The sequence below is a fragment of the Mercenaria mercenaria genome, chromosome 2 (assembly GCF_021730395.1).
Source record: "Mercenaria mercenaria strain notata chromosome 2, MADL_Memer_1, whole genome shotgun sequence".
Classification (NCBI taxonomy): domain Eukaryota; kingdom Metazoa; phylum Mollusca; class Bivalvia; order Venerida; family Veneridae; genus Mercenaria; species Mercenaria mercenaria.
Window position 1 is genome coordinate 50992395 of NC_069362.1, and position 16084 is coordinate 51008478.

Genomic DNA, 16084 nt, shown 5'->3' on the forward strand with positions numbered 1-16084 from the left:
AAGACAAACAATTCTGCTCTGGAACTGTTTGCGTAAAGTGAAATGACAAATGACATTTTTCTTTGGGTGTTTGACATAATATTCCTCTGCTAATTCATCTGTTTGAGATATAAGGCAGTGAAATTTCTTCTGGAATCACAAGTACCTGACACAAAACACACTATTTCTTTCCTTTGACAGCTCTGACTTTGCTTCCCATTAATCTTAAAAACAGAAGTGTTATTTTTCTTGGTGAAGAGTTGAATCCCTTGATGTTTCTGTTGTTTTATTTCATATATGTTAGTGAAAAAATTTCCTCAGTAATTGAAGTCTATGTTTACAAGTTATCACAATCAATTCACTCAACTGTATTTCTAGTGTCCAATTACAGATGAATCTATATCCCAGCTGGTGACATTGACTGTCCACCTAATTTGATAAAGATCATAATTGTATTCACTCTTTTCCATATATGGAGAAAACCAGAGTTTCTCAGTGATGTCTTTTGTATGTAAATGAATAGTGACAAATGGGCTTTCTCTCTATATACATACAACTGATCCATTTCTCAGAAATTTCTACCAGGACTGTTGTTTAAGGATGGTGTTAATGCATTTGGAAGTTTTATCAATTATTTGTTGCAAAAGACTTTGCCAGTCTGTTTACAAAGTCCAAATTAGCATTGATGTTCTCTACAAATGTTTGGCAGTAAGGTTGTGATTAGTTACCTCTATCTAGACACAACACATTATTTTGTATGCCAGCATTTACTGATAAGCAGTATTATTTAGCAACTCAACATTTTTAGTCTGTGAAATGCAGCTTTTTTTGTACATTAGACAATAAATAATTCCAATTAATGAGACTGAAGTGTTAACTTGGTTGTTTGTATCTTTTGCCTCGAATTGCTTTTGATTTGAACATTTATTTTAGCTGCTAATATTTTGAAAATTTCCAGAATGGTTTGATACTGCTGGTTGAGTTTCAGTTTTTGCAGATGATTCCTCACTTGTGTCTTGCCTGGGTAACTGTTGTTTATGGAAGTTGTTATATCATCAGCACTGGTCTCTGCCATTAAACAGCATCGGCTGTGTTGTTTCACTGTTGGCCTTTATCAAATAACTTCTGTAATAATGTTTCATTAGAGGTATTTGTCTCTTTAGGGCACTCAGTTATTCTGTTTCGCTGTTTTATTCATTACTTTGATAATTCATTGCAGTTTTTGCCACTTGTATTAGCTGCAAAACACTTGATTAATATTCACAATGAAGAAGAGTTTGATAACTTTTTTGGCCACCGATTTTCCCTGTGATTATATTAGCTGCTGATTTCTTCAGTTGCAATATTCATTGGGAGCTTCCAGCGAATTGAACCAGAATTAAATTTTACACATTGACAGGGATTGTAGAGGCAAGTTCGTCAGGTCAGCTTGACTGCTTAATGTAGGGTTTTTGAACCTGCAACCAGCTAGTGCATGAGAAGTCCTGATGTCTTAATATGGATGACCCATGTCTTCTCTGTTTGTAAGAAGGTTTGTAAGATCAAGACAGACTTTGAGGCTGACAGGGTAAATTTGATTATTTTCATATTTCAATAATAAATATTTAATTTTGTTAGTTTTATTCTCTTTACCAAATTCTTAGTATGATCAGATCACTTCGTTAGCTGATGCTAATTTAATATTCAGATAAAAAAGAGGTTTCCTGTCCACAATTTTAGGATGTAAATAATTGGAAAATTATAGATAAGATCCAAATGTTTTATTGAGCTTTGATTCATGTGACATTTTGCCCATAATTTTCCAGTTTAATTTACAAACACTTGCTATTACTACCAATTCGTTCAGAATAATCAGAACATTTGAAAACAGGGAAGAGTCCCGAAGGCAATAAAACGAAGTTAGAATACACAATTTTCACATTTTTCATTGTTGTTTCTGACAAACCATGGCAGAAGAATTAAATCTATGCTGTATTAAGTAAAACATTTCCTTCCAGAAATGTCAGAACTGGAATGATATCTGTCGGAGGAAAATTTTATTTACAACATTACTTTTGGCTTACTATGTTATTGAGAAATAATAACTGGGAAATTTATCGAAGAAAAACTTGCCGCTTTGACAGGAGCATTGTTAAACTACGTGTTTAGATTCATGTCAGTCTGCGATTTCTCATATTTAGACAAGAACAACAATCTAAGAGCAATTTTGGTTATAAGTATAGGGTAAAATGTTTTATTCCTTTCTTTTTTCTCGGGCAATTTAATGTTTTATAGAGATTACTGGAAACTAAGCAAATTAAGTGTGCTAAATAAATGAGCGCCAAATAGAATTTTTTAAGATGGCGCCATGTGACCTAATTCTTGACTTAAATGGTAATTAGCATCTCTTGATGCCACGATTTTTTTTTTTACAAATGGTAATTTTTATATCAGAGATGAATCATGTCTGGGTAATACGAATAACAAATTATATTACTGAGCTTACGTTTGTTCAAGCAAACAACATAGATCTCTATCGGAGACCAATGCCCATATGTCTACAAACAATACTAAATTGGAAAGAGATGAACATGCTAGTTTTTAGATTAGGAAAAATATATGAAAATCTGATAAGAAATAATTTGTCATGGTGGCACTATGCCGCAATGATTCATCATTAGTGGTTTTGGCAGTCCCAGCTGAGAAAAATACTGCACTGCCATCATAAACAGATAAAAATGGAAAAAAATATATTGTATAAAAGATAGGCCTCAGTGATGTATTTGCTAATACAATTATTGTTATCAGTCTTCACGAAAAACTTTTCAAAGTACTAGCCAGCCGGACTACCAACATAGCAGAATTTACTAGCCCGAAAGGAATTTTGGTAGTCCGAACAGTAAATTATTAAAGGTGTATTTTTTATTTGTTTGGTGTCATTTTTATACTCTGTGTGATATTGTTTGATATTGCTTATTGCATTTTTATCATACATATGCAAATATATGAACATAACTGCAAAACAAGGTTCTTTTCTTTTTATTTTGGTTCATTATACATTTTATTCACGAGAGAACATTTCAAGCATCGAGGTGACATAATCCTCACTCATGTCACACTCTGACTCATCTGAGGAATAACCATCATCAGCATCATATTTGTCAAATAGAAAGGCTGGATTCATCACCTGAAAAAAGCAAGACATTTCTCTTAAATATTTTTGTATTGATTTGGCAAAATAATATTTATAATAGTATTTAATTTTCAAACATTATTTATTAATTCATCACACTTATTTTCTAAATTATTTAATTGAAACAGTTTCAAACTGTACCTGTACTTCCTCCTGCTGACTTACCTCCTCCTGACTGAACTCCTGCTGACTGACCTCCTGCTGACTGACCTGCTGACTGACCTCTTGCTGACTGTCCTCCTGCTGACTGACCTCCTCCTGACTGACCTGCTCACTGTCCTCCTGAGTATCACTGGTTATCTGGCGATCCTCCTGAACTTCTGCCGCCAGATTCACAATGGTATCCACGACTGGAACAGGTTGCTGGGGAGTGGTAGTGGCAGCCCTCTCATACTGAAGTCGCCTTTTCCTGCCAGAGGGGGTCATCTGCGAAATCAATAAGTTTACAAAGTTATTATTTTAGATTAACATCTATCTAACTATATATAAAAGCGGTCAGATAAAAAAAACTTACAAATGTATGTTTTATCAAATATCATGGGTAAGTAATAACATTTCATGAATAAAACTCTTACCATCCAGTATTGGATTGCTGGATCTGGATTGAACTGTTCAATATCTGGAGATTCAAGGACAACTACCGTTAGGTCATTCAGGGTATCGTCATTAAGTCTCCCCCTTCTTTTGGTTTTGATGAGCTTCATTGCACTGAACGTGGTCTCATTTTTCACGGATGTTGGTGGTAATGAGCCCAAGAGATCCAGCACCCGGGTGACATTATTCAGTTTCTGACTTGCCAAACCCTTAAGAACTTTTTCCAATGTCAGAGTCCCACTTTGCAGCTCAGTAGCATACCTAAAATGAAGCAGCAAAATTCAACATTAAACTATGTTATCCATTCAAAGAGCATACAGGATCCCAAAATGCAAACTGAACAGCTCTCGTGCTTAGTAATGTTTATTACCTCTTAGAAATATAATTTTGCTGAAATGATAACCTGCATTTAAGAGGAATGCATGAAAAAGAAAAGATGCCTACCTCTTGTACACCAGAGATCGCAGAATCTGCCATTCGTCCATGTAATCCTCCATGGAGATATCCTTAGCCACATTCTGTAGCTGTGTTGAGAAATAGTTCACTAAGGTGAACACTTCTTTGTCCCCAAAATCTGAAATGAACAAAATTTAACTGTCGATGAGTAATACAACACTGTTTTCATGAATTGTTTTGAAGTCAGGTAAAAAGAAACTAGGTTATATAATGAACATACTGCCAGTGAACAGAAAACAATTGTGAATGTGAACTTTAAAAATCCTGTTTATTTTGCTGCAGTTTACCTTGTAATATTCTTCCGCAATTTAGAATAATGATACTTGTGTTTGTGTCAAGAAAATTATGGGAAGAAATCAAAGAAAGTACAAGAATGAGAAAATAAACAGCAGAGCATGAAAATAAACAACAATTGTAAACATGGCTGTTTTGTTTTTTATTTTTGAATTTTGGACATGTTAATTTTTTTTAAAAAATCTGCTAAATTCAACATTATTTGAAAGGAAATTAGGCCCTTGAAGACAAAATATAAACTTAAAAATTCAAATACTTTAAGATGACAGTGGAGGATGAGGATCGTAATTAGCTTTCTGTGGCCTAAACTAGAAAAGAAAATAAGAAATCAACATATAAACTCAAAACATCTAACAAAACATATCGACTTGAACCACAACTGAACTTCTTAAAACCTGAAATTTCCTGCGATCCAGGAATGGGCCAGCTTTCAAATGCTGAGATCTGTGTTGCTTGAATGATGGGTGAAGTTTCTGGATAGCGTTTATCGAGAGCTTCAATGATGCTTTTGGTTAGTTTCGCATTTGATGGAGAGGAGGGGTTTCCTTTAAAGCGTACCTTTTCACACTGGAATTCCTTAGTCATGACAACTGAGGAGGCAGCTTCATCATCTCTACAAAGGCCGTAATGAAAATCATTGTTGAATGAAAATGAATTACATTGTGTAAATACCTAACCTATAATTTGTTTTGGATGTGGTGTCTAATGATATTAGAAATTATGCTAACCTGCCCATCATATTCAGCAGGACTGTCTTGGTTGCAGCCACTCGATTATAAGCATCAGCTAAGGAAAGTCCTGTAGTCTGCAGATACTTGGACAATTTCTGGAGATGCCGCACAACAGACTAAAAAAGAAGAAGCATATGACACATTACTCTGAAAGTCTTTGCTTGGGAATATATAAAAGTCTTTAGAGGTCATACACTACCTTTCAGACCACTCACCAGTTTATCAAAATTCATGGAAAAGTTTACATCTCAGGCAAAAACAAATCTATACTTGTTGGAGACCAGTAGCAGCCACTATGCCCTTGTCACTTAAGAAGTTAAAGGCATATGATTAGGACGGAACACAAGTTAACTATGTTTAAAATACCTTCAGTAGTAGGATGTAGATGATCACGTGTCCATCTGATGCCAATTTCGCCAGTCCCTCTGCCTTTGGATTGTTGTGAGATCCGGTCTCGAGCTGAGCTCGGATAGCCCTGTAGCCACCCAAAAAAGCGTTGATGGCTCGCTCCATATGGGGCAACCACCTCGTACCACCAATCCTCGTGGGCAGAACCTGTAGAGGAACAGATGGAGAAATTGTTTGAAATTAATGGAATGAAAACTCCATGTACACACAAATATTTATACAAACACAAAAAAGTACTTTCATGTTCAAAAATGTGCATGATTTATTTGATTCTATCAATCCCATAATTTTTACAGCTTTTTAAAAGAAGTTAACAGTTTTAAGAAAATATAACCTTTTTAATTGTTTGCATACTGGTATTTATACTTAATTCATTTATCTTTTGCACTGACCTGTTTGATCTCCATTGTGGTAAATGCATTCTTCAACTGTTTTTTCATCTTTGGACTTCTACGATACAAATAGTACAGCCCAATCAGCAGCGTCAAGGTTTTGTCGTACAGTTTGCTGGTTGATGATGTTTTGATGGCATCCTTGAAAGCCAGCTCAAGCCGGTGAGCAAGACAGTGGGTAATGATACAGTATGGCTGCTGCTCCCGTATCAGTGCAGCTAGTCCAGACTTGAGGCCTGAAATAAATATAATTGTCAACCAAAGATATTCACAAATATTTTGGGTGAATAATAATAATTGATTTTAATATAAAGTTAAACCCTGATCAAATTAGACATACAAACAGGTTTTTTTAGAAAAAAAAATTCTAATGCTTTGTTCTATGTCAGAGTCAGTGCATTACCACTTTATGTCATTTATTTGCTGAGATTGATTAAAAATTTGTTAATTTATATAAATTGTTGTTACATCATGATCTCTTTTTTACATGACTTCTATCACATGTATAATAAATGCTTTTTTTACGTATGTGATACTTTTAAACTGTGATATTTCATGACTGTGATAAATAGATCTATTTAATTATACTCGACTTTTGGCAAAATCAAACAGGCAAGGCAGAAATCTGCCCGTTAAAACTGAAACAACATGGTAATTCAGTCGCACCTTGCATGTTGGAGGCTCCGTCAGCACAAAATCCCACAAGCCTCTTCTCAAAAACATCGGAAATTCCATATTCTTCGAATACTTTTAATATCAGGTTATGAATGTCTCTACTTGTTGCAGACTCAGCGCTTCCAATATACAGGAATGTATCCTGTATCTGCCCCTGGATACAAGTTCTGACATAAATATTTTCCAAGTCCTCTCCGGTAAAGTCAGTGGCTCCATCGATGGTAAAAGAAAAAAAAGGTGACTGGCGAAGTTTCTGCAGCACTTTTTGCCTAGTAACTTCGGCAATGGCTTTAGTGAAAGAGGCTGCTGCTTTGTCGTTTAAGTAACTCTTTCCCACATCTAAGCCCTTGACCTTGTCTAACCGGCAGATGGTGTTATAGAAATTAAAACTCTGGTGTGATTTAGCAAGGGCATGAGCTGTCCTAAACTTTATAATTAATTTTTGATACTCATTTTGCTTGAGTTTTAACAGGCAATTTGCTGCCTCACTCGTTTTGGAGTGGGTGGGGGCAGATTTTGCATGATGTTCACCAGCAGCCTTTTGGTGTCCACGGCTTTCCTGGTGAGCGTTTAGTGTTTCCACTTTGAAATTAGAACACCCGGTGGTAAAAACACACTCGTTTGATGTTTTAATACAAAAGGTGCAAAACATCTTGCCAGATTCAGAATTGTAAGTAAGCCACGGAAAACTTTTTTCCCAGGAAGGCTGGAAGCTCCGCGTTCTTTTTGATTCATACTTTTTTTTTGCGGATATTTTTTCCTCTTCGGATAAATGCCGCTTATTGGCCTTTCCCGGGATGGCCCCGGGTGTATACATTAGTTGAAACATTTGTTTACAAATTTACCTTTCTATTTTCGTAAGGTAAAGGTCACGCTAGGTTAAACAGACTGGTTTTCCTTTTGCTTCTCGCTAAGGATAATTCAGCGAAAAGGAACGCTTAACCAGTCTATTTCCGCCGGTGCGCGTAATATCTACACTCGTGAAATAAACACCGTAGAAAACTCACGCTATGGATTTTTTGGGTAATTTTATACGTATTCTCTCGATTTTTTTTTACTAGCCTCGCGGACTAGTCACCTAGAGACAAATACTAGTCCGATCTAGGTTTTTACTAGCCTCGGGCTTCGGACTAGTGCCAAATTCGAAGACTGTGTTATAGAAAAGTCACAGTTTCTTTGTATTAATCAGAAGTGATGACTCCGTTGAAAGATTTTAGGGTTTTCTTTTTAAAAACTATTAAAACGCTAGTGCCACATGAGGAACTGTTGGGTAAAAGAGGAAATTCCTCACAGTTATGGCCCTTTGTTAATTTTCAGTATCAATAATGGTGTCTTTTAAATAATTGAAAGGGGCATACAGTGTTTGTTTCAATTAAGTACTTAAATTATATTTCATATTTTAAGAGCCGTCCAATGCAAAAAATATTTCAGTGCCTCCAAGAATGGCAGACCATTTTAGATTTATTCCTATCGTGTTGTGCACTTTTATTTGGATTAACAAAACTCAGATTTCAATGTCAGACAATTACTCAAATTTAGTTTAATTGCACTTTTGTGAAAAAAAAAGAGTCTTGAATACTCAATAGCGTGTGTTTTTAATCAAAACAGATATTATATTGTTAGGATAAAAAGATCAGAATTTTGTAGGGAAATTTCTGTTCAAATTCTAGTAATTTTCTTGTCAATATTTTGAAGCAAAAATTGCTCTTGTGACAACATGCCAGTCATTTTTCAAAAAAAGATCCTGTATAGAATAATTTGAATGACCTGACCTGTCAGAAAAATATTATAATTGTCCTTCAGTATTTATGAAGGTCATTGAATTCATTTTAAGGTCACTGTATTTATTCTGCCCATATTGTTATGATATTACTCTGCAGTTTTTAAAAATTGGAAAAATTATAAATAATTATTTTCGTGTATCTATGTAGTTTGTTATAGAGATTTACAAAATCATGATATTTTAGTTTATCCTTTGGCTTTAAAGATTTTGAATTTAATATGTTTCTCGAGCTCACCAATAATGAATACTTATGGTTATCAAATATATAACAATGAATTTTCAACTAAGTTTTACCTGATGCTATTATTTTTAGCTCTACTTTACGAAGTATGGAGAGCTGTCTATATATACAGTAACTCGACCCGGCGTCAGCGTCCTTCTGTGTCTGCACCTTGGTTAAAGTTTTGATGCACTCACTCTTTATCTCTGTAATTGCTTGATGGATTTGTTTCAAACTTAAAATAGTTATTCCTCATCATCACCCACATTATATGGCTCAAGGGTCATAACTCTCACACCAATATTCCATGAATTATCCCCCCTTTTTAGCTCACCTGTCACATAGTGACAAGGTGAGCTTTTGTGATCACGCAGCGTCCGTCGTCCGTCCGTCCGTGTGTTCGTCCGTCCGTCCGTAAACTTTTGCTTGTGACCACTCTAGAGGTCACATTTTTTGTGGGATCTTTATGAAAGTCGGTCAGAATGTTCATCTTAATGATATCTAGGTCAAGTTCGAAAGTGGGTCACGTGCCTTCAAAAACTAGGTCAGTAGGTCTAAAAATAGAAAAACCTTGTGACCTCTCTAGAGGCCATATATTTCACAAAATCTTCATGAAAATTGGTCAGAATGTTCATCTTGATGATATCTAGGTCAAGTTTGAAATTGGGTCACATGCCATCAAAAACTAGGTCAATAGGTCTAAAAATAGAAAAACCTTGTGACCTCTCTAGAGGCCATATATTACACAAGAACTTCATGAAAATTGGTAAGAACATTCACCTTGATGATATCTAGATCAAGTTCGAAACTGGGTCACGCGCCTTCAAAAACTAGGTCAGTAGGTCTAAAAATAGAAAAACCTTGTGACCTCTCTAGAGGCCATATATTACACAAGATCTTCATGAAAATTGGTCAGAACGTTCACCTTGATGATATCTAGATCAAGTTCGAAACTGGGTCACGTGCCTTCAAAAACTAGGTCAGTAGGTCTAAAAATAGAAAAACCTTGTGACCTCTCTAGAGACCATATATTTCATGAGGTCTTCATGAAAATTAGTCAGAATGTTCACCTTGATGATATTAAGGTCAAGTTTGAAAGTGGGTCACGTGCCATCAAAAACTAGGTCAGTAGGTCAAATAATAGAAAAACCTTGTGACCTCTCTAGAGGCCATATTTTTCATGGGATCTGTATGAAAATTTGTCAGAATGTTCATCTTGATGATATCTAGGTCAAGTTCGAAAGTGGGTCACGTGCCATCAAAAACTAGGTCAGTAGGTCAAATAATAGAAAAACCTTGTGACCTCTCTAAAGGCCATATTTTTCATTGGATCTGTATGAAAGTTGGTCTGAATGTTCATCTTGATGATATCTAGGTCAAGTTCGAAACAGGGTCATGTGCGGTCAAAAACTAGGTCAGTAGGTCTAAAAATAGAAAAACCTTGTGACCTCTCTAGAGGCCATACTTATGAATGGATCTCCATAAAAATTGTTCAGAATGTTCATCTTGATGATATCTAGGTCAAGTTCGAAAGTGGGTCACGTGCCTTCAAAAAGTAGGTCAGTAGGTCAAATAATGAAAAAACGTTGTGACCTCTCTAGAGGCCATACTTATGAATGGATCTCCATAAAAATTGTTCAGAATGTTCATCTTGATGATATCTAGGTCAAGTTCGAAAGTGGGTCACGTGCCTTCAAAAAGTAGGTCAGTAGGTCAAATAATGAAAAAACGTTGTGACCTCTCTAGAGGCCATATTTTTCATGGGATCTGTATGAAAGTTGGTCTGAATGTTAATCTTGATGATGTATAGGTCAAGTTTGAAACTGGGTCAACTCGATCAAAAACTAGGTCAGTAGGTCTTGAAATAGAAAAACCTTGTGACCTCTCTAGAGGCCATACCCTTGAATGGATCTTCATGAAAATTGGTCAGAGTGTTCACCTTGATGATATCTAGGTCAAGTTTGAAACTGGGTCACGTGCCTTAAAAAACTAGGTCAGTAGGTCAAATAATAAAAAAACCTTGTGACCTCTCTAGAGGCCATACTTTTCTTGGGATCTGTATGAAAGTTGATCTGAATGTTCATCTTGATGATATCTTGGTCAAGTTTGAAACTGGGTCAACTGCGGTCAAAAACTAGGTCAGTAGGTCTAAAATTATTAAAATCTTTTGACCTCCCTAGAGGCCATATTTTTCAATGGATCTTCATGAAAATTGATCTGAATGTTCACCTTGATGATATCTAGGTCAGTTTCAAAACTGGGTCACGTGCGATCAAAAACTAGGCCAGTAGATATAAAAATAGAAAAACCTTGTGACCTCTCTAAAGGCCATATTTTTCACGAGATCTTCATGAAAATTTGTGAGAATGTTCATCTTGATGATATCTAGGTAAAGTTCAAAACAGGGTTACGTATCTTCGAAAACTAGGTCAATATGTCAAATAATAGAAAAACCTTGTGACCTCTCTAGAGACCATATTTTTCAATGGATCTTCATGAAAATTGGTCAGAATTTGTATCTTGATAATATCTAGGTCAAGTTCAAAACTGGGTCACATGAGCTCAAAAACTAGGTCACTATGTCAAATAATAGAAAAAACGACGTCATACTCAAAACTGGGTCATGTGGGAAGAGGTGAGCGATTCAGGACCATCGTGGTCCTCTTGTTACATATAATTTCAGGTTAAACGTTTGATGCACTTTCACTCTATCTCAGTTATTACAAAATGGATTTGATTCACACTAAAAGTAGTTGTTCCACAACATCTCCCATGTCATATGACACAGGGTCCGTAACTATTGCACCAATATTTAATGAATCATCCCCCCTTTTACCTAGAATTTCAGGTTAAAGTTCTGATGCACTTTCACTCTATCTCAGTTGTTACAAAATAGATTTGATTCAAGCTTAAAATAGTTGTTCAACATCATCACTCACATATGACACAAGGGCCATAACTATTGCACCAATATTTCATTAATTATCCCCCCTTTTTACTTAGAATTTCAGGTTAAAGTTTTGGTGCACTTGCAGTTATTACTACATGGATTTGATTTAGTTATTCCTCATCATCGCCCATATCATATGGCACAAGGACCGTAACTCTCACACCAATAATCCATGAATTATCCCCCTTTTTACTTAGAATTTCAGGTTAAAGTTTTGATGCACTTTCACTCTATCTCATTTATTACTAAATGGATTTGTTTCAAACTTAAAAAAGAGTGTTCCATCTTATCACTCACATCATATGACACAACCCCTGTGAAAAAGGCTCATGAACTTCATGAATTTATTCATGAATTTGTGTAAGAATTCATGAATTATCAAAAAAGTTCATGAACTACAAGGAAAAGTTCACTTACTTAATTAAATTCATAAACTCTCAAGTTCAAGAATATTACTTTCATTTCATGAACTTGTAAATGTAGTTCATAAACATTTCAGAAAATCCATTAAATAATTTAAGAAATTCATGAACTTTAAAATGAAGTTCAAATAATGATTGAAATTGTGATTCAGGAACTAAGGGGTTATGACCTTGTAAAAAATGTTCTAGAACTTGTATTAAGTTCTTGAAGATTCAAGAACTTCTGAAGAACTTAAAGAACTGTTCTTGAACCAGCATAACAGTTCTTAGACTGTGATTCTAGAACAATGATAGTTCTTGAACATTGGTTAAAAAACTGCAAAAGTTCAAGAACTTATAGAACTTTACCAGTTCCTGTACAGTTACTGTTGGTCTGGACTAAGAGTAAGAACCAAAATTGTTCCTGATCACAGGTTCATTACAAATACTAAAATTCAAAACCTTTTTCTAGTTCAGTGTAACAAGTTCTTGAACCCAATTGTGAGTTTCTGAACTCACGGGGGAGGAACTGTTACACGAGACTCGGTTGTGGAGGATATCATGTTACAGATTTAGGATGCTTCTGTTACAGTATTCCTGGATAACGTTACAGCATTCGGAGGATAATAATAGCTGTCGGTATTTTGTTTGCCAAAGATGTGGTAAAGATTTATCTCTTTTTTCCAAAAATAAAAATTGTGTTTCTAGATCAGTGATATGCACGTCTGTTGAGACATGGCTTAACCTGCGAAACGCAGTATATTGATGTCAATCAAGCGATTTATGAAAAAAAATGAAATTTTGATAGAAAAATATCTAAAAGAAATTGATTAAAAGATATTCCAACCGTATTTCATGCTAATTTGCATTGATTAAAACCCTCTTCAGGCATGGACTTATAAAACGAGGTAGAAAAATTACTGTTGATCTAATATTTCGTGGTTTTATAGAATGTTGCAGTTTAGCCGGATATGTTACAGTTGTGGGGTGCTGCTTTTGAATGTGTTACAGATTTAGGATGATACTTTTTCCTTCTTCAGGATTCTGTTGTTAGATGTAAATACTGCTAAACAATATTTATTTTGTCATTTGAGGCAGTCAGATATGTATTAGAGTGGCGTTGCTGTAACGACGTTTAAAAACACAGGAAAGTCCACCTAACGGGAGAAGATGACGGTTGTGATATGTCAAGAATCACATATGATGAACAGTTGATGATACAAGTTATGCAGAGCAAATCTCCCATCCCTTTTCCATGCAATTTGACCGATCGTTTGAACAATCTCTAAATACATCGGTTGTTAAATGTTTTTCCATAACCTCTAAATAAATCACCAAAGATATCGCGGAGCGAAATCGAAAAATGTTTTAAGTGTGTATTTATTTATATTCACATAGATTAATTACTTCCGTTCAAATCTAAAAAGAGAGTGAGTTACTGTTTATAAGGTAACTCCTAATTTTTGAACAACCCGAATTTAATGTGCTTGTGCTCGCGTTTACGCAATGCCTACAGTCCTGAGACCTGCCTTCTAATGGCGCACAGTCCTGAAAAGCCCTTGCCACCGTCATACACACAAAGACAAAGACGCATATACCTTTAGATGAAAATCCTGAAACAATATCCATTTTAGCTATGAATTGCGTATAAAATCCTCTGTTAAATGATTTAGGCTCCTAACTGTGACCAAACAGATTCAATGCTTCAGATTAGCCTGTTTGATTGTGCATGCTTGCCAAATCTTCATTGCGCAGATGCATATCTGCTTGTAGGCAGCTACGCGCCTGCAAGCAGACTATGATTCGATGGTTGTTCCAACAGTAAACATGTATGCATGTTTAACAAAAAAGAATCTTTTGTTATTTGAAATGAAGTTTTATTGCACATGTGCGAGTTGTCGTGAGAAAAGCCAATTAATTTCCTAAGTTCACTATTACCGATTCCGAGAGGATATTTTCTTTCAAGCTTATTAGTAATTGAAATCGTTGATAAAGACACGCATTGCCAAATTCTTCTGAAGCTAGGACACATCGTTTGCTAGCTTAATACATGTAGCATAAACAGGTACTATTTATGAAAGCTTATTAAAGTGCAAACGACGATTCAATGCGAATTGGTGATTATGGTATCATATACATTAGATATAGAACACTAGCTTTCCATTGAAAATGTTTATATATCATTTTATTATATATAGCTGTTGAATCAGATTTAGAATTTCGAAATTAGAAAAAATGCACTTGATATAATATATTTGTTACATCTTACAAAAAATCCCGCATAATTCATGATATCTAAATTTTATTTGCTATCCTGGTATTGTATATTGTCAAAATGTATTCCAAAAAGTATCATCCTAAATCTGTAACACATCCAGAAGAAGCACCCCACAACTGTAACATTCTATAAAACCATGGAAAATTAGACCCATGTTGATTTTTCTACCTCGTATTATAACTGCATGCCTGAAGAGGGTCTTTACCGATGCAAATGAGCATAAAATATGGTTGAAACATATTTTAATCAACTTCTTTTAGATAATTTTCTATCAAAATTCCAGATTTTGTCATTAAACGCTTGGTAGACATCAATATACTGTGTTTCACGTGTTAAACCATGTCTCAGCAGACGTACATACCATTGATCTAGAGAAACAATTTTTACTTTTGCAAAAAAGGGATAAATATTTACTATTTTTTTGGCAAACAAAACACCCACAGTGATTTTTATCCTCCGAATGCTGTAACGTTATCCAGGAATACTGTAACAGTAGCATCCTAAATCTGTAACATGATATCCTCCACAACCGAGTCTCGTGTAACAGTTCCTCCCCCGTGGAACTGTTCATTCATTAAACATAAAACTTAGGTTTATTACCTTTTACAATAAATGAATAAGTTCATGAACTTTTCATAAATATTCATGAACATTAAATTCATAATGTCACATGATCAGTTTCCATTATTTTGTTGCATGCTGGGAAACTTTGTGATTCAGCAATTTTTGAGAAGTTTCTGCAGCAAATAAGAAGGAAATAATTATCATATTACAGTTAGAAATGGTTTAAAAGGAACATGAGTATACTGAAAATCAAATAAGTAATTATGGTGCTGTCATAAATCATTCATTTTAAAAAAATAAAGTCCTTTTAAAATGTCACAAGTTTTCACGACCCTGAAGCAAAGCTAGAATCTGAATTTCAATCTTGAGATTAAAGTAAATTCTACATTGTTTAACTTAATGTTTTGTATTTTATACAGCAATTGTTTACTTCTTATTATGCTCCCAATCCCACTCTAGTTTACTGTTTTACTCAACATGTCATTTGTCGAGGGTAGAAAATGTCATTGTCACAGTTACTCAGCAGAGACTAAAAAAACAGTCTCTGGCCGGGTTAACTGAACAACACTTTGACCTACAGGATTTTTTCTTGTATCAAGCTCTACCGAAATTGTTAAAAGAATTTCATTACAAGCAGATCTCTCAGGTTTCATAGTGTTACACTCCTACCAGGTTTCCTTGACTAGTTCATGAATAAGTTCATGAACTTTTTTCCTTCTTTTTACAAAAATAGTTCATGAATAAATATTCATGAAAGTCAAAATTTATGTTTCATGAATTTCAATATTCATGAACTAGTTCATGAATTAAAATTCATGTATAATTTTTAATTCATGAACAAGCTCATGAATATCGAGTTCATGAATAAAAATTCATGAAAATCAAAATTTATGTTTCATGAATTTCAATGTTCATGAATTTGTTCATGAATTAAAATTCATGAATAAATATTCATGAGAATCAATATTTATGTTTCATGAATTTCAATATGCATGAACTTGTTCATGTATTATTTTTAATTCATGAACAAGTTCATGAATATCGAAATTCATGAAACATAAATTTTGATTCTCATGAATATTTATTCATAAACTATTTCATGAATTTGTTCATGAACCTTTTTCACAGGGGTAGGTGCATAACTCTGGCACCAATTTTTAACCAGGTTTTCAACGGCGGCGTCAAAC

At 34.7% G+C, this 16084-nt stretch overlaps 2 protein-coding genes across 3 annotated transcripts in view; one reads left to right on the plus strand and one right to left on the minus strand.

The window, feature by feature from the left end:
* LOC123563943 (sperm-tail PG-rich repeat-containing protein 2-like) overlaps positions 1-16084 on the plus strand; it is a 201017-nt gene that overhangs the window by 117522 nt on the left and 67411 nt on the right. The gene's annotated exons all lie outside the window — the stretch shown is intronic.
* On the minus strand, positions 2982-7832 carry LOC123529805 (zinc finger protein 862-like). 2 transcript variants are annotated; one of them, XM_053536577.1, is made up of 6 exons: positions 6693-7832; positions 6027-6262; positions 5593-5781; positions 5224-5342; positions 4190-4319; positions 3869-4006 (listed from the first exon to the last, which is right to left on the minus strand). In XM_053536577.1, exons 1-5 carry the CDS (start codon positions 7528-7530, stop codon positions 4253-4255), a joined length of 1449 nt encoding a protein of 482 aa, XP_053392552.1. In that variant the 5' UTR covers positions 7531-7832; the 3' UTR covers positions 3869-4006; positions 4190-4252. The 2 variants fall into 2 exon arrangements, with proteins under 2 accessions (XP_053392553.1, XP_053392552.1); XM_053536578.1 differs by lacking the exons at positions 5593-5781; positions 6027-6262; positions 6693-7832 and adding exons at positions 2982-3145; positions 3317-3577 and having other exon boundaries at positions 3727-4006; positions 5224-5341.

Excerpts from the sequence above, each read along its gene's own strand:
- LOC123529805 (XM_053536577.1), bottom strand. The coding sequence starts at position 7,530 with ATGTTTCAACTAATGTATACACCCGGGGCCATCCCGGGAAAGGCCAAT. Across the intron at positions 5,782-6,026 it reads CCACAATGGAGATCAAACAG|GTTCTGCCCACGAGGATTGG; the intron begins GTCAGTGCAAAA and ends GTTCCTCTACAG. Across the intron at positions 5,343-5,592 it reads TCTACATCCTACTACTGAAG|TCTGTTGTGCGGCATCTCCA; the intron begins GTATTTTAAACA and ends CTTCTTTTTTAG.